Raw genomic sequence first — 25,441 nt, forward strand, 5'->3', positions numbered from 1 at the left:
CAGAGGGCAGCATTTCCAGTATCTCGCTCAAATGGTCCAGGAGGGAGCAGCAGGTTTAAATATCCACACATCTTCATTTAAAAACATCACTTCTTTATTTCAAAGGAAAAATAAAAGATCCTCCCAACCCTTTCCAAAAGAAACCCAATAATAATAACAATAATAAAAAATCCTATTAGAAACCATAAGGAAGCACTGAGAGTTTGAGTATTACATTCTTCAAGTATGCTGTTCGGATTTTTTATTTTTTAAGTTGGTAACTGTACACATATATAAAATAAAAAACACCAAAAAACCAAAACCTTAAAAGTGCGGCCAAGGAGATTCGCTCAGAATTAAGGATGTACGGGACTACTTCACATCGTGCCGTGGACTGCGTGGACAACCTTCTCCGTCCTGGCAAAGCTGAGGAGCCAGGCTTGGATGGTGGCACTCCATGTTGGGTGAGAAAGCCGGGAGACCCACGTGCTGGAATGTGGTAGGACTTCACAGTAGAGTTAGTCTGGGGCCAGCAGAGGCGGAGAGCCCGGGCGGGTCGCCTCGTCAGGTGTGCCATGCTCTGGGTGGGTGGGTGCAGTCCTTCAAGCCCCAGGTAGAACGCCTGCAGTGTGGCTGGGTCAGGTGAAAGGACTGCTGAAGATCCGCATCCCAAGAAATTCATGCTACATAAAAATGACCCAAGATTTTCGCCCAAAAAACTTCTTGGATAAAATCTAAAAAATACTATTGCAATTGCGTCTCTTAAAGAAAAAAAAACATTATTCTAAATGTAAACAGATTCACTCAACTCTCTTGTTGTTGTGGAAAACGTCAGAGGGGGTGTGCTGCCTGACTTACTGCACACCTGCAGGGGAGGAAGCGGCTTCCTGCAGCATCACCTGGGGGCCGAGAAGAACCTGTCCACATAGCCGACGAGCGCATCCCAGTGCTTCCAGAGAAAGGCAACGAGAACCACGAGGAATAAAGTGCTGAACGTCCTGTTGCGAGTCTTCATGAGGGGAACCACGCAGTTGGCTACGGTAGACACGAAGACCAGAAGGACGGCCATGACAGCCAGGAGGATGTTGATGAGCTTGCCCAGAAGGTTCCGGGCAGTGGCATTCTCCAGCCCTTCCAGCTGCACCACCTGCTGTTGCTGCTGCTGCAGCTCCATCTTGGAGATGCGAGTCTGGCAGGCCTCTAGGGCCTCCTGTGGGCCAAACAGGATGATGATTAGGCTTCTGTTCTGAGCACCCCGAGGTGCCTCTTCAGCTTGTCAAGGGTTCCAACTACGGCAGAACCTTGAAGGGCCAGACGCACACATCAAGACTCAAAGACTTCCTCCCCTCGGCACTCTGTGTGTCGGTTCAGGGGAACCGCTGGCCACACAGAAAATCATGTATTCAATACATGATTTATAATTGATTAATCTAAGGTGTAAACACACATATATCTTTTTTTTTTTGTGCCAGTCCTGGGCCTGAGCACTGTCCCTGGGCTTTTTCAAGGCTAGAGTTCTACCACCTGAGCCATGGCACCACTTCGGGCTTTTTCTATATATGTATCGAACCCAGGTCTTCACGCATGCTAGGTAAGCACTCTACCAATAGGCCAACCCCCCCGCCCCAATAACATACATCTCTACAGACAGAAATCCTTAGAAACCAATTTTAATTTGCAAACCCATTTTCAACTAGGCTGGTTTCTCTTGATGCTTTCCTCAATTCTGGCCCCGACTGTGAGGTAACCCTATCCAACTGAGGTCCGTGGTGAGGGACTCTTCATGTCCAAACTCGACCCCCCGTGCTCTTCCTAACAGCGTCGTGTAGGGTGGCTCGGCATGTCGCTCTGATGGTGATGCAGGGAGCACCTGTGCATCTGCTTTTCGGCACATGCTACCTGGTGTCTCGTAAGGAGGGCCAGGCCTGACAGCAGCGGGAAAGGCATGGAAGCAGCCTTAGCAAGGCTGAATTCCTTTTGTAGGCTGATCTTGTAAAGAGGACACTGCTCATTCATATACTAGACCTAACAGTCTAATCAAGGCCAAGACCTTTACCATGGGTGGACAGGAATTCCACTGCACTATTAATTAAGAGAAGCCATTTCCCTAGCCTGGCACAGACCTCTTCAAAGCCTGGCAGTCATGCTGTCTTTCTGGTTTAGTTTCCTGAGGTGTGGGGTGAGCCGACTGGAGATGGCTTGGCACTGGGTGGGTAATGGGGGCTTCACAGCCTATAACAACAAAACACGACTAGAATACAAACCCAGTTCCAGGGCCCAGGGAAGATGAAGCTGGGCAAGTCAGAAGATGTTCTCTTGATCCCTTTGGGTGACTGACTATCACCCAAGTCTTCCAGGCCACTCCGCTTCTCGGCGACCAAGACCTGTTCCCTCAGAGATGACTCTCCAAGAAATAAGAAACTACTGTTCTACGTCTCTATGAAGAGGGCTGACAGGCTATTCACCTCAAACACTATCGCCTCAGTCACTCAGAGCACCCCTAAGTGATTTGGCTGTGGAAACTCTTTTTCTATAAAAGCAGGAGACAGGCAAGCCTGCCACTGGACTGGGTACAGCAGCTTTTGGAGCAGTAAGCTACAGGAAACCAGATGCTCCAGTTTTCCATGTACCGAGATCCTAAAAGACATTGCCTAAAAACCCATCTGAACCACCCCAAAATGGCACAGAATTCTGAGAAACTCCATGGCTTGATGAACAAGTGTACTAGAATGGTATAAGCTTTTCTTTCTTTTCTTTTTTATGCCAATCTTGGGGCTTAAACTCAAGGCTTGGGAGCTGTCCCTGTGCTTTAGTGCTTAAGGCTAGCGCTCTACCACTTGAGCCACAGAGCTCCACTTTCAGCTTTTTGCTGGCTAATTAGCAATGAGTCTTACAGACTTTCCTGCCTGAGACGGCTTCAAACCTCAATCATCAACCTCCTGAGTAGCTAGGATTATAGGCATGAGCCACTAGTGCCCAGCATATGAACTTTTCTTGATATTCCACCCTCCCATCTCTCTGTTCTCTTTTCATTTTCTTCCTTCCAGTCTGTTAATCTTCTTACCCTGTAGTATTATTATTATTATTTTTTATAACTTATCCTTCCAGCTAACCTGGATGTCTCGGGCCCGTTCATAGGACTGATAGGCAATTTTCTCTTCCATGCTGGCCAATTCCTGCTTTAAGTTCAAGATTTCATTCTGGTGGAGTTCTGTAAGGTCATTTAGTTGTTCTTCTAATCGTTCACATCTAAGAAGGAGAGAAAGGTTACAGTTTAATGCATTTCTTGGTGTAATTTACACCTGATCCCTCCATATCCAAAGGAAGAAAATACAAGCACAAAGAATTGGGTAGCTTGGGCAATAAGGCACGCTCTTAAAGTCTCTGGAAAGGGAAGCTTGTTATATCCCAAATCAGATAGTAACACAGCTTTTCTATAATACTTGCAATACACAGCATTTACAGCAGTGTCAACAGCCCTGGTACTGAGACAGTTCTTATTCTGATCTGAGCAATATACAGGAGAAGCAAAAACTAGAATACAGGAAGGGGTAGCACTGTCCTAAAAAAGGTATTTATTACCTAACTTATGAAATGATAACTCCTCTGTACAACACCTCGTTAAAGATAAAATCACATTAAAAAAACCCAACTAGAATACAATTAAGCAAACCTCATGAAAAGACAAACAGCATATAGCTGGAAATTGACCTTCTAGTAGTCCCTGGTAGCTTATCCCTGGAAGGCTTCTGCCTGCCTGCATGTCTGTGAGCCAGAGGCCTGCAATACCAGAGCCTGGGCATCTAAGACATTTGTCAATAGTATCTCCCAAGATCCTGTTGTGCACCAGTGCTGCCAGTGAGACAGAGCACCCACCCTCAGGAGTCACCTTCAATAGGGGAAATAGTGAGGCAGAAAAACCTAGATGACTTCTGGCAGACAGAAGTAACAAACAATCGGCAGGGCTATATGAAAGGGTAGCTGGAGGCTGGGGAGCCAGAATGGCCAAAAAAGGCTTCTTTGCTGTCCAGCTCTGTTTAGCAATGACAGCTGGAAGCAAAGGACAGAGCAGAAGCCTGGAAGATGAAGGAGACTAAAGTACTGTGGAAGGAAAAGTAACTTATGCAGAAGGAGCAGTAAGTACGAAGTTCAAGATGGAAACTGGCTCAGCTTGTCTGTGGGGCGGAAGAAGGCCAGCGTGGATACAACACAGAAGAACACAAAGACAAGGCTGAATGGGAGATAATTTAATGCACCTGTTCCCCCAGCACTTAGGACCAGCAGTTTACTTGTCAGAAAGATGGAACTCAGGATGAAATCAGAGGAAAAAAGAACATGGGAAAAGGGCTGGAGCTACCTCCAGGCTTTCAGAATAACTAGAATAGTTTCAGTGTGTAGGAGTCACATGAGTCACATGATGAACACAGTATTTTAGGAAAAGGAATGTCTGGTAGTGACAAAGAGGGCAGATGAAACAGGTTGCTTCTGTAATCCTTGAAACCAACTAAAGACATAAGGAGGCAGGAACAAAGTTGAAAACTATTCATTAAACCGCATCAGAAATGGGCAAGAAGGAAGAGAAGTAGCAGGGTATGTCCATGTTCTGGTGACTGGAATGTAATCATCCTGTCAGTCAGAGGACAATCAAGCTGGCACACAGGAGCCTCATGGGAGCCTCGGGGGATTTCGTTAAGAACACAGCAGGGGAGCCAGGAGCAGGGTGTGGGGACACACACTTGCTCTCCTAGCACTCAGGAGGACCAGGAGGAGGTGCCGGGTTATACCTAGTCACAATACAAAGCTGGAGCTGCTGGCTAAGACCATGTCTGTAGCCATAGCTGTGCAGGAGGCTGAGAACTGGAGGATCTCAGTTCCAAGTTCAAGATACCAGTGAAAAGCCAGCCTGGAGGGGAAGCAAAGCCAGCAGAGGGGAAGCTACACCACCTTCACACCCTCCTCCCCGCCCTGCTGACGTCACACTCCATCTTGTTCTGCTTGGATTTACTTTGGGCAACAGAGTTGGAACCTATCCACCTAGGAACTGTGATATATCAAACCTGGCTGAGAAAGTTGAGAGATTAAAAAGGACCTGGAAACCAAGAGGAAACCCCTAATTCCTGACGCTGTCTCAGCCCTGAGTTCTGGATATAGCAATGCACCAGCTGCTATGGAAGGCTCCTCTGCCTTCTGACCCAAAGTTGTTTTTTTTTTTTTCTGGGGGAGGGTTGTTCATCTTGGGGCTTAAACTCTGGGCCTGGGTGTTGTTCCTGAGCTCTTCAGCTCCAGGTTACCACCCTATCCCTTGAGCCATGGTGCCAAAGCACCAGTTTTCTAGTGGTTAACTGATAAAGAGTCTCATAGACTTTAGTGCCAGGGCTGGTTTTGAACCATGATCTTCAGATCTCAACCTCCTGAGTAGCTAGGATTACAGGTGTGAGCCACCACGCCTGGCTCTGTTCTCATTTTGTTTGTTGTGACTTCCTCACTAGATGCTAGCTGCCGCCTCAGAGGAGTAAGAGGATCACAAGTTCACAACTCCTCTCTGCAGCCTTGCCTCCCGTCTCCCCCCATCTTCTCTCCTCTACTTGGGAAGTTTTGAGATGGGAATTATTGGTGCTACATTAGCAAATAAGAACTTTAATTCATAGCTTCTCACCTGTTTTTTTTTTTTTTTTGGAATTTTTACTACTACTTATCAAAACAAAAACTGGTGAGTTTTGCATAGCTGATCAGATACAAGCAATGCTGATTTCACAGTTTAGCAATCATAGTGACTGCTTGTTAAATACTTGTTCCTAAATGTTATTGTTGCAAAGTAATTACAATTAAATATGTAGAAGCCAGTTTCTGGTGAACTATCTACTTACTCAATTTGTTGTTCACTTAAAAAGCCAACTTGAAGTTGTGGTTCAAGTGCTAGAGTGCCATTTGTGAACAAGAAAGCTGAGCAAGCACGAGGCCTACGGTTTCCACTCCCTCCTATCAGAGAAACCAACAAATGCCTTAGTTCTGCTTTCTGGGTTTGACACTTACTCACTTATACGTACACACCAAAGGGAAAGCATAATGAGGTGCCCTGAGGGAGGGAGGAAGGTCGAGAGAGGGAGGGAAGGAGGAAAGAAAGAAAGAAGGGAGGAAGGAAGGAAAGAAGGAAGAAAGGAAGGAAGGAAGGAAGGAAGGAAGGAAGGAAGGAAGGAAGGAAGGAAGGAAGGAAGGAAAAAGAATGGGGACCATGGCCGGGAGTTTGGCCTAGTGGTAGAATGCTTGCCAAGCATGCACAAAGACTCAGGTTCAATTCGTCGGTACTACATACATAGAAAAAAAAGCAGGAAGTGGTGTTGAGACTCAAGTGGTAGAGCTCTAGCCTTGAGAAAGTCCAAGGACAGTGCTCAGGCCAAGTTCAAGCTCAGGACTGACAAAAAAAAAAAAAAAAAAAAAAAAGAATGGGGGCCCAGGACAAACTCAAACATTTAAAACTAGCCCCCTTTCTCTCCTCATGTTCATGTTTTTTTTTTTTTTTTTCCTTTGTTTATGGTGCTGGGGACTGAACCTATGAACCTAGTACCTCGTCCAAGTTAGGCAAATGCTCTGCTTCTGAGTTACATCCACAACCTTCTTCCTGATTCTTTTTTAAAAAAATCATTTGCAGTATACGAACTTACATCTTATCTTTCCCTCCTTTGGTGGCTGGTGGCTCATGCCTATAATCCTAGCTACTCAGGAGCTGAGATCTGAGAATACTGGTTTGGAGCCAGACATATCTGGTTCCAAATAACCAGCAAAAAGCTGGAAGGAGGTATGGCTCAAGTAGTAGAAGGCTGGTCAAAAAAGCCAAAGGAGAGCACAGAGCTCTGGGTTCAAGTTCCAAGTATCAGCAAAAACAAAGGAAGAAATAAACACATACTTTTTTAGACAAGGCTATTATGTAGCCTAAGCTGGCCTTGATCTCTCAATCCTGCTGCCTCAGCCTCCAGAGGACTGGGACTGCAATTTTATGCCACCATGCTTGGCTGACCATATAAACTTTTAAGGGATATCAGTAGAATATATAAACATTTAAGAAATACTAAATTTTTCTCTGTTAAGGGTGATTTTTATGCTGTAGCATCAGCCTTGTCCTTTTCTTTTTCTTTTTTTGCTAGTAGTCTGGGGCTTGAACTCAGGGCCTGAGCACTGTCCTTGGGCTTTCCTCAAGGCTAGTTTTCTACCACTTGAGTCACAGCACTATTTACAGCTTTTTCTTTATATGTGGCACCAAGGAATTGAATCCAGGGCTTCATGCATGCTAGCAAACATTCTACCAACTAGGCCATGCTACTGGCCCAACATTCTCCTTTTAATTGTATAATAATAGTAATAATCATGATTATATCTTCCAATCTTTTCTAAGAAACAAGAATTTAAAAGCATAAAAAGCCATAGTTGGCTTCTTCAAATTACGCTACTAAATTTTATTTGGTTCTCCTTTACTCATGACTTTTTAGGACTCTCCATCCTGCTTTCCTTCTGTTGGAACTGTTAACTGTTACCAAGGCAACAGTACAGCTATATCTCCATTGCCTTTGATTAGGAACTAGGCTCACATTCTTGTACACAGGGAGTGTGTTCAGAAACAGATGCCATTTCTGGAATGCATTTCTACCAATTTTTTTTTTTTTTGGTCGGTCGTGGGGCTTGACCTCTGGGCTTGAACGCTGTCCCTGAGTCTTCAGCTCAAGGGTTATGTTCTATCACTTTGAGCCACAGCACCCCTTCCAGTTTTCTGGTGGTTAATTGGAGATAAAAATCTCGTGGACTTTGTGCCTAGTCTGCCTTTGAACCTCGATCCTCAGATCTCAACCTTCTGAATAGCTACGATTACAGGTGTGAGCCACCAGCAAGCACCCAGCTCTATCAAACTTCACGTTTACCAAATGTCCTCTAAGATTATGTTAATATCTAGGTCACGTGTGTGGTGGAAGGCTGGAACCAGGGCCTCTACCGTTAAGCCTCTTGACATATACCTAGCCATACATCTTGCAGTGTTATGAGCGGGGGTCTTTCTGGAGTCTAGCTCAGTGGTAGAGGCTGTGCTCAGTGTCAGGTCCTGGGTTTCATCCCAGTGCCAAAACCAAAACCATTAAGAGAAGGAAGTGTGAGTACCTTGGGAACTAAGGAACGTTGTCTGGGATCACCCTCCCAAGCAGAGGGAAGACCTCTGCCAGAACAGACACCTCTGGTGTGCACTTTACAGGCCACCACCCTGTCCTTTTGGGCCACATGTCAAGGATCTTATTTGAGATAAAACATGGCTCATACGCATTACAGATGTAAAAATAGCTGCAGCAGCTACAATTCAGTGCCTACTATGCCATATCATTTCAGCAATGGCCAGAGTGCAGTGGGGTGATCTTCATTTCACCAAGGAGGAACATAAAACTTAGTTCAAAAGTTACTTCCCAGGGGCCGGGAGTTTGGGCTAGCGGTACAGTGCTTGCCTAGCATGCACCAAGACCTGGGTTCGATTCCTCGGTACCACATACATAGAAAAAAGCCAGAAGTGGTGCTAAGGCTCAAGTGGGAGAGCTCAAGCCTTGAGAAAATCCAGGGACAGTGCTCAGGCCCTGAGCTCAAACCCAGGCCTGCCCCCCAGCCAAAAAAAAAGTTACTTCCCAGGGCCGGGAGTTTGGCCTAGTGGTTAAAGTGCTTGCCTAGCATGCATGAAGACCCGGGTTCGATTCCTCGGTACCACATACATAGAAAAAAGCCAGAAGTGGTGCTGAGGCTCAAGTGGTAGAGCTCTAGCCTTGAGAAAGTCCAAGGACATTGCTCAGGCCCTGAGCTCAAGCCCAGGACTGGCAAAAAAAAAAGTTACTTCCCAAAGGCACACAGTAAGGGAACAAGGATTCGAATCCAGGTTTAACTTTAAAAATTGAGCTACTGGGCCGGGAGTTTGGCCTAGTGGTAGAGTGCTTGCCTAGCACACATGAAGACCTGGGTTCGATTCCTCAGTACCACATACATAGAAAAAAGCCAGAAGTGGTGTTGAGGCTCAAGTGGTAGAGCTCTAGCCTTGAGAAAAGTCCAAGGACAGTGTTCAGGCTGTGAGATCAGACCCAAGACTGGCCATAAACAAACAAATAAACAAACAAATAAACAAATAAATAAATTGAGCTACTTAAACTCTGCACTGATGCTATCATGAAATTAGTCAAAAACCCCATATCAACTAACTCCCTTTCTAAGGGAGAAATCTAAGTCAGCTCAACATCACACAGACACAAAAAGGGATGAAGAACATTCCATTAACACGATAGTTAGAACTAGATGGAAGAGGAGAATACCATACAAAGATCATGGGTCTGTGATAAGAGATAATAACAAGGGTTAGCAAAAGATGAGGACACGGTTGGATCTTACATTATGCTGGTGAGAAATTAAATGGTAAGACCTTGGGGAAATGGTTTGGTAGTTCCTCATAAAGTTATGTATCATTATCCTATGGGCCTAGCAATTCCACTCCAGGTGCATGCACCATGAAGAAAACAAACTCACTTCCACATAAAGACTAGTAGAGAATGTTCACAGCAACATTATTCACCTTGGCCATTCACAAGGCAAGTTTTTAACCATACTTCCCTAAATTTGCCTGTTGCTTGGGACAAACCCTTCAACAAATGGACATTTAGGGAAATATTAGGATAGGAAACACAAGTGAAATTCAATTTTCTCCCCCCCCACCCACCATTTTTGTGGTCTTTTTTTTTTTTTCCTTTTCTGTGTGTGGGGCTTGAACTCTGGGCCTGGGCACTATCCCTGAACTCTTTGGCTTAAGGCTAGTGCTCTACCACTTGAGCCACACCACCACTTCTACAATTTTATTTTACTACATGTATGAAATTCCTGAGCCTTGGGTAAAACTACAAATAGACTTCCTTAGGCATGGAGGCTCCTCTGACTCATTTTTTTCGCCAGACATTGCAAGCGTATGTGAAAATGTATGTTGGTCTAACAAGCTCAGTTCCCAGGGCCGAAGCCTGGAGTATGCTCTGATAGCCATCTGGGACCTCCGACGTGGCCCTGGCATTTCCTATCTGGTCCCTGTGTCCAAGCCCAGAGTGAAAACAACAGTACAGAAGAGGCAGCACGTGGCAAGGAAGCTAAGGCCATGGCCTGTAAGTGGACTCAAGATGAGCTTGACAGATGTCAACACAGTCAACTCTTCAGCAGGGATTAAGCCTGTGGAGGGAATTAGAGAACTACTTTCCTGCTGTTGAATTCTGTTGTCATGTACATGAGGCAGTGTCTCCAAAGAATCAGAGGATACTTGCAAAACTCCTCAGGTCTTATTTCTAACAACTCTAAAACTTATTATAAGCCAATGCTTACTGTTATTATTATTGCTGGTACTAGGATTTGAACTCAGTGCCTTCCATATGTTCAACTTTCTTGCTCATAGCTGATATCCCTACCATTTGAGTGATGCCTCCAGCTAGGCTTTTTGCTGACGGAGTGAGGGGGAGAGAGGGAGGGAGAGAGGGAGGGAGGGAGAGAGATAGAAAGAGAGAGAGAGACAGACAGCCACATGGAGGGAGGGAGGGAGGGAGGAAGAGAGAGCGAGAGAGAGCGAGAGAGAGAGAGAGAGAGAGGGAGGGAGGGAGGGAGAGAGAGAGAGAGAGCGAGAGAGAGAGAGAGAGAGAGAGAGAGAGAGAGAGAGAGAGAGAGAGAGAGAGAGAGAGAGCGCGAGAGAGAGCGAGAGAGGGAGGGAGGGAGGGAGAGAGAGAGAGAGAGAGAGAGAGAGAGAGAGAGAGAGAGAGAGAGAGAGAGAGAGTGAGTATTGACATTTCTGGCCTGGCTGGCTTTGACTACGATCCTTCCTCCCAGCCTCACGAGTAGCTAGAGTTACAGGTATAATATACGGGCATCCTGATGCTAATGTTTATTATTAAAAGTCACTGAAAGAATCAAAGACCATTTTCAGACTGGATTTGATTATTCATTCTACAATTTATCTCTGAGGCTGTCTCTTACTCTATACTTACTTTGTGCCTAGAATTTTTTTGGGAGGGGGAGGCGGCTGAACTCAGGGCCTGGGTACTGTCCCTGAGCTCTTCTGCTCAAGACTAGCACTGTACCACTTTGAGCCACAGTACCACTTCTGGTTTTCTGGTCATTAACTGGAGTTTAAGAGTCTCACAGACTTTTCTGCCCAGGCTGGTTTTGAACCGTGATTCTCAGAACTCAGCCTCCTGAGCAGCTAGGATGGTAGGTGTGAGCCATCAGTGCCCAGCTGGGAATTTTTATCTTGTGTAATTTGTACCAGTAGATCTATCTGCTCAGCCCAGGTTCAGATCCTAGCTCTGCAACTCACTGGTGTGTGTGACCTGCTGATGGGGTCATTTTGAAGATAAGATGATCCAGCCAGACACACCTAACAAGGCTCTGCCCTGAAGAGGCATTCTGTGAGAGCTACCACCAGCATGCATTTGGTCATTCCTGTGTGGTCTTCCTAGTCCTCTCCCTCCAAGACCTACTGAAGCAGATCCAAGAGACTGCTTGTTGACTGTTAGGTGATTTCAAGGAGCTATTGTTCATTTTCCACTTTTTATTTTTTTCTCTATACTTTCATCTCTACATTTATCTCCGTATTTCCCAATTTTACATATTTTGAATTACCACTATTTCTAGTATATGTGCTGCTTTTATCCTGTGACATCACACTAGTGAGTGTACTGGACACACATTCTCTGTCCTAGTCATACCTACGTGCTGTCAGTCTCTTTCCTCCTCTTCATTCCAATCAGCATGACTTGCATCTAGTTCCTGTCATTTCTCTAGCTCAAATTTGCCACATAATTAAAACAGTTCCATCCACTGGTCCATTTCTAGCTTATCTTTGCATCAATAAAACTATCTAACTGACCTTCCTATTCTGGCATATTTTGTGTATGTGTCTCAAGCCAATTTTATCTGATCTTTGAAATCCTCCAGAAACATCTAATCCTCTCCATGCCTTTGTAGAAAATAAAAACTCCACCAGAGAGGTTGAATAGTATACTTGGGGATAACATGGGAAATAACACAAAATCTCTTTAAGCTGAGGGTCTCACTAAATGAGCAGACAAGTAAGCTTTCTAGAGATAGTACATTATTAGCAAGGAGTTAAACACTGCAGGGCTTTTGGACTAAGCGGATGAGCTCCATTTCCCAGCAGATGAAAGAGACGGGAATATGCAAAGCTGATAAATGCAAGAGCCAATAAATATAGTATAGCTGACATGGCCCCATTAACAACTAATAACTAACCAACATTTGTTTCCCTCTTCAAGTCATAAGAATTACCTGGAAAATGAGGATTTTCTGAAAGAACAGAAAAGTTACACTGTTACTGTGCAGCTGAAATTCTACTAAACTCATACCAACAATTGTGTGTGGGTTATCATGGTCTGCACCTCCAATCTACAGGAAACATCAGGGAGGAAACCAAAAGCCATAACACTTGAGGTTTTGTCCAACCCTATGGACAAATAGTTCTGGCAAATGCCCTTCCTGTCTTGGAATGCAGATCTTCTGGGTTGACTTCATTACCTTCAAAGAACTTCACTAGCCTGTCATTATAAAAACATTTCCCCTAACTTGTCCACTTAGGCTTTGGAGTCTTTTCCCTACCACATAATACCCAACACCTGAAAGAACCGACCTGATCGCACCTGGCTCTATCAACTTCCGTGCCACCAGCCCCAGTGATGTGACCATAGATGACATTTTGTTCTGAAAACAGAATGACATACAATGTCCAGGCAAAATTATGTGGTGCTTTCTTTGAAGGAAGAGTGAGTGTAGAGGCAGAATTTAGGGTTCAACCTAATCACCATAAGCATCAAAACATCAAAACAGTGACACCAATAATAACAACAATGATAGGTATCCACCCTCTACGTCTTTTTATGTATAGCGTCTGCCTCTAAGGAATTGAGATTTATGGAGATATTCCTACATGCATCGAGCTCTCCTTCCTTCTTACTAGGAGGTACCCCAATTTCGTAAGTAAGAAATAGAAGGCCCAGAAATGCTTTGGTTTGGTGAGGCAGACTAAGGGTGAGCTACCATGCCCTCTTGCTTCTAGATTTGTTTTCCCCTGTACAATTATTCAATCAAATGCAAAATTTGAACAACAAAGGGGAAAAAAAACCATGTTCTAGTTCCTTCTCCATAACTGATATTATAATCTCTTGCCTATTTTACTTGCTAATGTATGCTTCCTGTCTTGATTCCAAGAGTAATGAAGTACCCTAGAACAAACACTCCCATTTTCTCATTAAATATTAACATCAAACCAAAAAGCAAGGACAAAGGGGAAAAGGTAAACTGTGCCAGCCTTTCACATGTGAGTTCTTAAAATCAAGAACTTCCTTTAAGGACTTTTAACTTCCTCACAGGATGCTAGCTGGTTTTCTGGACAGGCAAGAAGGAATAAAATTATATAATTTTACTTTATATAAAGTACTTTATATAATTTTGGTGGACTCAAACTTTCATGCAACTCCACAAAATAATTGGAATACAAAGTTGACATGAGATTATCAATTCCTTTAAAAATTTTTTACTCAAAGGGACTCAAGACATTTAAGCAGACTTGAGTTTGTTAGTAGAGAAAGCTTTCACATTTTAAGCCTTTTCTTTTCAAATTTTTTGTTAGCATATCTTAGCTGTACAGGGTGAGGTTCACTGTAATACTTCCACACATACAATGTACCCCACATCAAATCCTCTCTCCATCTTTCTCCCTCATCTTCCCTTCTTAGAGCAATTTAGGTTTCATTGTTGTTTCCATACATGCATATAAGGTAGTTCATGCATATTTACCCTTCATTCACCTTGTGGCCTTATTTGTCTTTCATGGAGGACTTGAACTCAGGGCCTTGTCAGCAAGACAGGTGTTCTTCCACTTGAGCCCTACCCCTAACCATGGCTTATTTCTTTTAAAAAGCAGGTTACATTACATTTTGACAGGTAAAGTTTATCTATCACTGGAAATGAAACATTAAACGCATCCAGATGTTGCTGGTGAACAATTAATAAGTGACACATGATCTGTCAACAGATTGGTCAACATAATAGTCATTTTCCTTGGTCAAAAGTAAGCCAGTGGTCCTCCTGGGTTAAATTCTTGATGAATGACAAACTAGGTGAGCACAGAGGCTGGGAACGCTTCAATCTAAAGCATCACTTTTGGGTGTGACTCAGACGTTGGGAGTCATCTCAGAGAGCCCATGGTACTTCCCTAATTGGGCAATAGGTCACTGGAGCAAGATGCGTGATGAAACCTGTCCAGCAGGTACTGAGGGAGACAGGAGGAACTAGCGCCCAAGGCTGATGACACAGTACTATTTCCCAAATGCATACTGGAGACCTGATAGTTTGCTAGTGTTTGACCAGCATAGAGGGAAGCAGCAGAGGTAGCTACATATGATATGTGGTGGGAATATGAGATTTCTGAACTGGAGAAAGCAGATGTTTTTGTTTACTCTTTTGCTACCTCATTTTTGTTGGGAGTCTAAAAAAGAGGTGAGGAAACACTGAACAAGCAAGTATAGTTGAAAAGAGAAAAAACATAGTATCAATTCCTTCAGAACTTCAAGGTTAGTGAGTGTGGTAGAAAATGCTTATAATTCCAGTTCTTGGCAGGCTGAGGCAGGGCGATTATGAGTTTGAAACCAATCTGTGCTACAGAGCCAAAGCCAGGGCAACAGAGTTACACAGCAAGACCCTGTTTCAAAAATCCAGAAAGACAAAAATAAAAACAGACAAAACCCTTCCAGGGTAGGCAATGTAGAAACAGCAGGTGCTTTCCTGGCCGGAGGGGGGGAGAGAGGAAGGAGTAAATAAAATCTTTGGAAGTGGTGCTGTGGTAAAGTGGAAGTGGTAAAGTGGTAGTTTTGAACTGAAGAGCTCAGCAACAGCACCACAACCCAAAACCAAAACAAAACAAATCTACATGGTCGTTCTGGGCAATCCAAAGATTTGGTTATGCCAGCTTTCTAACACTAGCATAAGCCAGACCTTTTTAATCTTCTAGAAAACATGGCGAGGAGGCAAGCATTTCCTGGGCCCCCACTCTTCCACTGTGTACTTGTGCGCCTCACAGTGTGTCTCACACATGCTATGCATGTGCACCTCCTTTAGTTAGACTGCAGCTCTGAGTCCCTCCTCTAAACCAAGCCTGGGTTCCATATGTAAGATCATACTTGATGTGTATGGTCCATTTAACACCCCCACAACCCTGGTATTGTTATTTTATTTATTTACTTATTTTTGAGAGAGAGGATCTCATACTCAGGCAGGCTTGGAACTTGAGGATGCTGGGATTACAGGTATGAGCCATCAACACCCAGCTTACCTTGTTTGTACAGAGACTGAAATGGGAAGCTCAGGTGAGTTACATGATCTATCAAGACCATACAACTTATGCAGCATTAGAACTACTGCAAATTCAAGCTTTCCCAGACCCAAGTAATTAATTGGGGTTATTAATTTTCTCCCCTCTCTTTGCTCTATCACAGATTTGGTGGCTAAACTGGGAAGAACTCAGCTATAAATCTTTTTCTGAGCATCTCAGAACTGGACTTTCCCCCCCTTATAAATGACAAATTTAATTCAATATTTTTGATTTAAATTTCAAACTAGATTTACCTGAGCAATCTTTGACCACTTTTCAGTGGATGGGTCTAACATTTAAAATAAAGGGGTTACAATAGCTATATCTGAGCTTATCCCTGACTTAGGCCCCATGGCAGTAAAATTATGTTTTAGAACTATTTGCTTAGTACTACAATAGCCTGTGCTTAATCAGGTCAGCGTAGTTCCTAACTGTTCTATGCTTGAGATGACTACTCGTGGCGACTATCTCCTTCATTTTTGTTCTTGTAACTAACTGTGGGCTTAACACAAACATTGTCTGAAATGATTTCTAAAGGACAATAATCCCCTTAAAATAGAAGTGCTCAAAGTGGCATTACTATTCCTACACACCAGGAAGTTCTGACCTGCACTACACACCATGGCTGCGTCCAGCAATAACCACAGGTTCACTAAGTAAAAAACTAGAAAAGCAACCAGTACAATTAGTAAGGTTTTTTTTTTTAGCTCCTATTCGTCAATGCATTTGCCTCAGCTAAACTTCTTTCAGCATTATATTATGTATTATACTCAGTTTTTGACAATAAATACATGAAATATGAAGTATATGAAATGGTTTTATCATGCAGCCTAGCAAAAGTCACCTTATATTTCTAGGCTTCAGTGTACTTGACTTGAACTGAGATTAGACTCGAGATACAAGGTCTCTTATACCTCCACTGAACTATAAACCCCACTGCTATTTACAAACTATTAACATTTTATTTTACTTTGTTGGCTGTGGGGTTTTTAATGGGCAAGAATAATTTGACATCAGCAGATCCAATCATTAAAACATTTCTAAATCTTGTTTCCTATCCCTCCAAATACACCATTTCACTCAGGGCCCAACATACAGTGACCATCACTTAGCTCCTAGAGAAAGGGGGAAGTGGCGCTCAGATCCATACTCGGCTCACGGTTCCAGGGTGTGTGCGTGCAGGTGCTAAAGGAACCTTGACAGCCACAGCACAATTAAGCGGTAAAGCCAGAGACTATGCCACAGGTGTCAAGAGTGCTTCTGACCATTCCAGAGAGAAGCAGATGTCGTAGGCAATCATTTTGCCTGGCACTACTTACTAGGCAGAGTAAAGGAAGCATATTAAGAGAGTGGTGTTACTGAAAAAGGATTTTAAAGAGGAAATAAGATTGTATGAAAGTTTAAGTAGCTTTCACCTACTGCCCACACTGTTGTATTAACTTGCACATTCACTGAATTTTGTAAACTAGGCTAAAGACAGTGATTCAACACACACACACACACACACACACACACACACACACACACACACACACACGCATGCGCGTGCACACTGACCTGGGAAAGGCCTAACACTACTGCCAATGTAATTACTGACTAGTCTTACTAGACCAGTTTTTCAACGACCACAGAATTCAGGTTTGAACTTATAAATTAAACTGTCCTAGTATAAAAAGAATGCAACCTGAACTCTAATAAAATGGGGGTTGAATCCTTGCTTTACTACTAAGTAATCTCAGGCAAACAAAAATCTCACAGGACCCTAACTTCTCATCTATAAAAGGTTATAATATAAGCTTCTTGAAGAGTTACGTGAAGCTTAGCAAAATTTGCATGTGAAGTATATATCATATACAAACCCCAACAGTTTATAAGATTCTATTAATGATAACACCATCATGTAACGAGCAACCCTGGGTATGGGGTATGGTCCTCTTCCTAATGTAGATATTAGAAAAATAAATTAAAGCACAGAAACTTTTTTTTTTTTTTTTGGTGGATCCTGGGGCTTGGACTCTGCACCTGGCGCTGTCCCTGAGCTTTTCAGCTCAAGGCTATCACCCTACCCTTGGGCCTGGGCATGATCCCTGAGCTCTTCAGCTCAAAGCTACTGTCCTAGCCCTTGAGCCACAGCCCCACTTTCCCCTTTTCAGTGATTAATTGGAGATAAGAGTCTCCCGTTCTTTAGTGCTGGTTTTAGTTCTTTAGGGGCTGGTTTTGAACCTTGATCCTCAGATCTCAGCCTCCTGAGTAACTAGGATTACAGGTGTGAGCCACGAGACCAGCTTAAGTTTTAGTTGTTAGAATAGCATCAGTTGTGGAAAAAAACCTTCACTTATGTGAAAGTGCTCAAAGACTGCTAATGTTAGTCAAATACATTTACTGTGTAAAGACATACAATGGAGCCAGATGCCAGTGGCTCATGTCTATAATTCTAACTACTCAAGAGGCTGAGAGCTGAGGATTGAGATTCAAAACTAGCTTGGGGAACAAAAGTCCCTGAGATTCTTATTTTTAATTAACTACCAGAAAATGGGAAGTGGCGCTGTGGCTCAAAGTGGTAGGAGCAATAGCCTTGAGCTGAAGAGCTCAGAGACAGAGCCCAGGCCCAGAGTTCAATCCCCACAACTGACAAGGGGAAAAAAAAAAAAAAGACATATAATGGAGGGCACACATCTTTACTTCTTATAGGAAATTAAATTACTGGTACAAAAACAAATGAGAAACTGAGTAAGGGACTGTGGGCATGGGCTCAAATGGAAAGCACTTGATTTGCAAGCCTGCAGCTGAGTTCAGTGGGAGTGGAGAGAGTGGGAGGTAGGAGTCAAGTGAAATAACTGATTGTCAAGACTGGACTTTAAGATAACACCATTCTAAGACTGAAGTGGAATTACAAATAAATCAGATTATATATTCTTGCTCCACCCCCACTTTTCCTCTCTTTTTACAAAACTCAAGTTTCCTTTAGCCTCTTTTTATTTCATAAAACCAGTCCTCTGCTACTACAGAGGAAAAAAAGTACTGTTCAACACCTCTCAGAGATTTGGACAGGATTCTTCTACAGTGGTAACAAGGAACTAAAGTTCTGTGTTCTCTCAAACTAATACTAAGTGGACAGAAAGGTAGGCTTGGGAGATAGGGTTTTTCCTTTCTTATATTTTTTATATTGACCTACATCTTATTTAAGACAACATGTTAATTTTGAGCTTTGAAGGAACTGAAAAACTGGAATGTTTTGTTCTCCACTTAAAATAAGAGTCAGCAAAGCAGCAGTGTCTCATGCCTGTAATCTTAGCTACCCAGGAGGCTGGGCTCTGAGGCTCAAAGCCAGCTTGGCACAGAAGTCCACGAGACACTTCTCTCCAATTAACTACCAGAAGAATGAAGTGGTGCGGTGCCTCAAAGTGGTAGAGCCCTAGCCTTGAGCAAAAAAGCTCAGGGACAGTGCCCAGGCCCTGAGTTCAAGCTCTACGGCCAATAATAACAAAGTCGAAGCAGATATATATATATATATATATATATATATATGCATGCAAGTAAGCACCACCTCGGTTTTGTTGGAGATGGGGTGGGATGAACAGCAGCTGCTCTCTGACACCAGTGGACAGCCAGTGTCACAACAATCATGTAGGACTACAGCTATTCCAATCATTGGCTAGTGCTCTACCAAGCTCCTACTGTTACTCTTATGTTAGAGAAGAGGAAAACAAAACTTAAGAGATGCTAAGACGTCGGCTTGGTTTTTAAGGCTAACGAAGGAAATGGAATTTGAGCCTGGGATTTAGATAAAAAGGCCCACTTGATTTTTTAAAAATGATTTACTGTTTGAGATGGGGTCTCTCGGTCTAGCTCAGGCTTCCATGGAGTGTGCTATGTAGCTCAAATTGACCTTGAACTCCTATCCTTTTATTTTAGTTTAGTCTCCCAAAATGCTGGATTATAGGTACGTACCACCATGCCCACCACTTGCCTATTTAGCATATTTAGATCTGCCGCTTTGGACACTGGTTTAGCATGCTAAAGGATACACAAAGCTGGGCGCAGTGGCTCACATCTGTCATCCTAGCTACTCAGGAGGCTGAGATCTGAGGATCATGGTTCAAAGCCAGACCAGGCAGGAACGTCTGTGAGCCTCTTCAATTAATCACCAGAAAACTGGAAGTGGCGCTTGTGGTTCAAGGGGTCTTGAGCTGAAGAGCTCAGGGACAGCACCCAGGCCCGAGTTCAAGCCCCACGACTGACCAAAAAAAAAAAAAAAATACACAAGCTGGATGCTGGCAGCTCACATGTGTAGTCTTAGCTACTTAGAAGGATGAAATCTGAGAATCATGCTTCAAAGCTAGAAGGGCAGGAAAGTCCCTGAAATTCTCTAGTTAATCACCAAAAAGCCAGAAAAGGAGCTGAGTCTCAAGTGGTAGAGCACTAGCCTTGAGCAAAAGAGCTCAGGCACAGGTCCCAGGCCCTGAGTTCAAGCCCCAGTACTAGTGTATGCATACGTGCCTGTGTGTGGGCATTCGTGCAAACATGCACACACACACACACACACACACACACAGACACAGACACAGACACACACACACACACACACACATACACAGGTGATATTTTCTTTTAGAAATTAATTGTTTTTGTGCCAGTTGTGGGGCTTGAATTCAGGGCCTAAGCACTGTCCTTGGACTTCTCTCAAGGCTAGAGCTCTACCCCTCAGCCTCAGCACCACTTCCAGCTTTTTTTTTCTTCTATGTATGTGGTGTCGAGGAATTGAACCCCGGTCTTTGTGCATGCTAGGCAAACACTCTACCACTAGGCCAAACTCCCGGCCTAGAAATTAATTTTTTGTCTCACATTCTCTTCTATTTCTTCCTTGAAGTCTTAGAAGCAGGAATTACTGACTAGCATTTTTTACACTTGAAAGGAACTTGTGCTATTCCTAGCTTCATAGCTGACTGATAAGTATTAACAGTTTATTTCAGGCTCTGAGACTATCTCATGAAACCTGAAAAGACTGTTCAACCCTAGACATTACAAAAGATTCTCTATAGCTCATAACTGGAACAGGACCAAAATCCAAGTCCTTTAAGGCTTAATCTGTAGCTACATGGCTCTTGTAACCTGGACGTCATTCTACATAATGAGGTAGTTAGTCTCTGGCTGACAAGCTAGTCTCAGACTGAATGAAAAATATTCTCTCTGCATGTGAAGAAAATAAGGGGAGGGTTTGGCTCAAGTTGTATATGGCACCAAGAATTAGGTTCTGAGTTCAATCACCAGTACTGCCCAAAAGTGGGAGACCACACATTTGGGTAACAGATTAATAGTCTAACAGTAAGTAGTGCATATGAAACACCAGGCTGGGGGTGCAGCTTAGCAATAGGTGTGTGCTTACCATGCCTTAGGTTCAACACTCAAAGTGAGGAATAAATCATAAATCAAAAAACCAACTTCTACTTTGATTCTGTCTCAGTGTTGAGTCCTTTGAGAGTTCGTTATAGAACCATTTCATTTTTAAGTCTCCTCCCATTCAAACATGTGCCAATTCATACTAAAGATAATACACATACTTATCTGAATTTTTTTCCAATCTAATCTTTGTGTGCAGGTTAAGTCTGTTTAAAGGCCAATCTACAGGGGTCATTACATTTTGATTAAAGAGTTCTGAGAGTTAAAATTAGAATGTGTGACACAGGTACAGTTAGGTTTTAGGATGGAATACTTGAGAAAGCTCTGCTCTTATTTTGAAGTCTTGAACTGGAATGGACTAGAGAGGTTATTATTTCATCCCTGTCTAAAATGCTTCACCAGCACAAGGCCTCTATTTTGCTGTCTATCAAGCAGTAAAATGTGATGCTATACGTCACATTTAAAACATACTGTAGGTACAGAAAGATAAAGATCTTTGAGAGTCATTTGTCTATATTCAATAATTCAGTGTTTGAGTTCCACATAACATACCTGTATCGCTCCTCTTGTAAGGTCTGCATTATTAAGGAATAGTCCCTCTGATAATGTTCTTTGAGGGTCTCAAAGGATTCCTCCAGTCTGGCCTGGGTCTCCCTGATCTCCTGCACCTCCTGCAGAAGTGCGTCAAATCCAGAGCTCTGCATGTCGAGGGTGTTTGTTTTGGAGCTGGACGCGCCTACCCCGATGCCCCCAGTGGTGCTGTTGGCTCCCACAGAACCTGAAGTAGCACTAGAACAATCTTCCTCACTACCATATTTGGGACTTGACTGAAAGTTTGAAATCACTCCCAAAGCCTTCGCCGCATCATCTACTTGCCCCTCTTCTAAAGAGTCCTTTAGGTTGGGGATGTTGTCTGCACTGCCAAATTTGTTCCGAATCAAGGAGGCGATCTCTCTGGGTTTAGAGACCACGGCTCCCGCTGCGGAGTGGGTGGCCTGGGAAAAGCTGGAGAATCCACCTTTCACACTGTCCACCACACCTTCACTGAAGCCCGTCACCTTGGCGCCCACGTCTTTCAGACCTTGGTGCATGTCCCTGAAGACGTCCTTGGGCTGCCGGGGGATTCCATTCTGCTCTACCTCTCGGAGCTTCCGGTGGTAATGCTCAAGCTTCTTTTGTAGCTGGAGAATGGTTTGGGCAGATTTCTGGTTTTTCTTCTCAAAGACCTGCTTGATGCGGGCAGCCTGCTGCTTGTCTGCACTGTTGGCAAGCTTCAAATACTCTGCCACATTGTCATCCCGGGCTGTCTGTGCAATCTTGATCTGTTCTGTGAGCTTTAGAATTTTCTGCTGCAGGTGGGCAATGGCAGCCCTTGTGCGCTGAGGGTCTGGAATTCCATCCACAGACTCTGTATGGATGCTGCCATCAGTGCTAGAGGCCACTGCACTGGAAGTCTGGGCGAGGCTGCTTACTTCCAGCCGCTCGATCTAACATAAAAGCAATGGGAAGATGTTAGTAGGAGTCAAATAGGATCACCCTTCCAGAACTTACATGCAGTGGCAATCAACTGTCTCTCAATTCTCAGCCAGGCAGCAGCTGACCTGCACTTCCAACTTGCCCTTTTCCAGTCCCCTATTCCTCTTGGATACAAAATATATACAGTCTATGAAATAAATGATCAGCACAAGATATAGCACTGTAATTCTAGCTACTTAGGAGGCTGAGCTCTGGAAGATAGCAGTTCCAAGACGACAAGACAGAAAAATCCAGCAAAATGCTGGACTAGAGATGTGGCTCAAGTGGTAGAGTGCTAGCAATGAGCCAGGTGTGAGGCCCTAAGGTCAAGCCCTAGTACTTGAAGAAAAAAAGTTGTAAACTGGGGCTACTCTTCTTTTACTAGAAGATTTCTCACATATTTATCTAAATAGAGTCCCTCTAACTGGGTAAAACCAGGTATATCTTATTTATTTTTGCCAGTCCTGGGGCTTGAACTCAAGCCTGAGCACTGTCCTTGGGCTTTTCTCTCAAGGCTGGTGCTCTACCACTTGAGCCACAGCATCATGTCCAGCTTTTCTATGTATATGGTACCGAGGAATCAAACCTGGGTCTTTGTGCATGCTAGGCAAGCACTCTACCCCTAGGCCAAACTCCCGGCCTAAGACAAGGTATATCTTTTCCAATTTAATTTTAGTGTTCAGACATCATGAGGTTCTGGTCTCAGTATTGCCCCCCTAAAAAAACAAACAGTATGTAGAATTGAGATTATAAGCACAGTATATTTTATGTCATTTTCTCCTCATGTTAAATTCACCCACAGGTCAATACACTAGAGCTTCAAATAGTCAAGTTACCAAGTATTATAACAAGAGCTCTTGCAAATTAACATACACCTGAGCTCTCAACCTTCCAGGCTGTACCTTAAGTTTCCATATATTGATTTTCTTTTTGGATGAGATTTCTTATTTCACAATTGCAGTATCTAATTAGATCCTGATTGTATTCAGTTAAACTCAAAGTCCACTCGAGTATAAGACCAGCAAATATGGCTAACATCACTATATCTAAGTCTGCTTGAAGCCTACATTGTTCTATTTTTTTCTCTCAGGTTCTAGTAGATTGGTGTATATATTAATTTATATGTTCTTCTGACTTAAGAAGGATGGATATGAAATGAAGTTTATTAATCCGGGTGGACCCAAATCCAGCTGAAACAGAAAAGTAAAATCACAACAAACTTTCTATATACGAATGTTTACAAATGATCACATTTTAGATGTAATTGTATTTCCTTATAAAGTAACTAAAGAAATAAATCAGGAAGCAAGTGCAAATTGAGCAGTGTAAAAAAAAAAAGGACTGAAGGCATGGCTCAGAAGGTCACCTGCCTAGCCAGTGCAAGCTCTGAGATCCAACCCTAGTACTATGCCCTCTTGCAAACAAGGAAGGTACAAGAGAGGAATGGGGTGGAAATGGGAAAGTAAGGATGAGGATTCCTTTTCCAGTACTGCAATACGTAATACATACTACTACAGGAAGTAAAACATTTCAAAGGTAGTACAACTGGATCTTATGGCACTGGGTATTGAGCTTAGTGCCAAGCACTCTAACTCTGAGTTACATCCCTGAGTTACAGCAGGATTTTCTCATCCGTCTGTCTGTCTCTCACTATTAAACCCACACTGACTTGATAGGGTCTCATTGTGTAAGCTGTAGCCTAGGCTAGCTTCACATTTCCAAACTTCCTGCTCTCTTCTGGGATTACCTCAGGTATTTCTTAAAGACACATTTAAAACTACAAACTCTACAAAACAAGACAACTGAACCAAGATACCAAGGGTCTACTGTATCACCTTTATTATACTGCTGCCTAATCTTATTTCTTAGGTTCAAATTCTGTATATCCCCTGTTTGTGCCTTACATGTAAATAAACTGAACCTGGTTCCCTTTAGTATAACTTGGATTCAGACATAAACTACTTAGGTCCAAATCAATCATGGCTACTAGCTGTAAAATCTCACTACCCATTCCACCAAATTGTAAGATGGAGATGACATCAATGCTCAGTTTACGAGACAGCTGTGGTTGGCTTTGTGGCTCAGCACAAGACCAGCTAACCTCTCAATCCTCACAACAAGCCTAGAAAATCAACACTGTTGTCTTTAATTTACAAATAATATGACTGCAAAGTGTTCCTCGCCACCAGTTCTCGTATGGCAGGAAGACAGCAGTGTCTTGTCTGACTCTCCTGAGGACTCATTTGTTCATCCTCAGTGCTCCTGAGAGGCAGAGCATCATCAGCACACTCATCATTCTGTTCTAACTGCCGCTGCAATAAGCAGGTAATACTGCTTTGTTTGCACTTTGTCTTATCATTAAGAACTAAATTGATAGACTTAAATTACCTAATAACTGACATGAATTAATTTATCAGGAAATGACAAATTTAAATACCAATGCCTCAGAACACTGACTTAACAGGAATAGTTAATTGGAATAGTATTTGGTAAAGCTCCTGCTTACAATTTTCACTTGCAAGTATATTAAAAGATTTACCTACTTTTTCTTTCCTTCTTTTTAAATTTTTTTGTTGATTGGTCGTGGGACTTGCATTCTGGGCCTGGGCATTGTCCCCTGAGCTCTTCAGATTAAGGGTACCGCCCTATCCCTTGAGCCACAGTGCCATTTCCAGTTTCTGGTGACTTAATTGGAGATAAGAGTCTCATGGACCTTTTAGTGCCCAAGCTGGCTTTGAACTGCAGGGCCTCAGATCTCAGCCACTGCACTCAGCTTTGTCCTGGTTGTCTTTGAACCAGGGTCCTCAAAGCTTGTCTCTTGAGTAGCTAGGATTACAAATGTAAGCCACTGGCACCAAACATAGCATCTCCTCCTCACCCCCCACCAGTTGTGGGGCTTGATCTCAGGGCTTATATATGGTCCTCGGGCTTTCTCAAGACTAGAGCTCTACCCCTTTTTCCTGTGTATGTGATACGAAGAATTGAACCCGGCCTTTGTGCACGCTAGGCAAGCACTCTACCACTAGGCCAAACTCTTCGCCCTGCATAACCTTTTGAAAAGCACAGTGGCACAGTGCTTGACTTCTGTGTGTGGAGTCCTAAGTTTCATTCTTGTTATTGAATAATCTA

The 25,441-nt window shown here is 43.3% G+C and overlaps 1 protein-coding gene across 5 annotated transcripts in view; it reads right to left on the reverse strand.

Moving 5' to 3' along the window:
• Positions 1 to 614: 614 nt before the first annotated feature.
• The window catches only part of Tmcc1 (transmembrane and coiled-coil domain family 1), a 117,967-nt gene continuing 93,140 nt past the window's right edge, over positions 615 to 25,441 (reverse strand). For all 5 annotated transcript variants that reach the window (XM_090323839.1, XM_090323841.1, XM_090323840.1 and 2 more), the window contains 3 exons: positions 21,350 to 22,284; positions 3,093 to 3,228; positions 615 to 1,189 (listed from right to left, as the gene is read on the reverse strand). In XM_090323839.1, the coding sequence (XP_090179965.1) occupies positions 875 to 1,189; positions 3,093 to 3,228; positions 21,350 to 22,284 (1,386 nt within the window). In that variant the 3' untranslated portion in view covers positions 615 to 874. The remainder of the gene's footprint in view (positions 1,190 to 3,092; positions 3,229 to 21,349; positions 22,285 to 25,441) is intronic.

The sequence above is a fragment of the Megascapheus bottae genome, chromosome 33 (genome assembly GCF_031878675.1).
Source record: "Megascapheus bottae isolate mThoBot1 chromosome 33, mThoBot2.hap1, whole genome shotgun sequence".
Classification (NCBI taxonomy): Eukaryota; Metazoa; Chordata; class Mammalia; order Rodentia; family Geomyidae; genus Megascapheus; species Megascapheus bottae.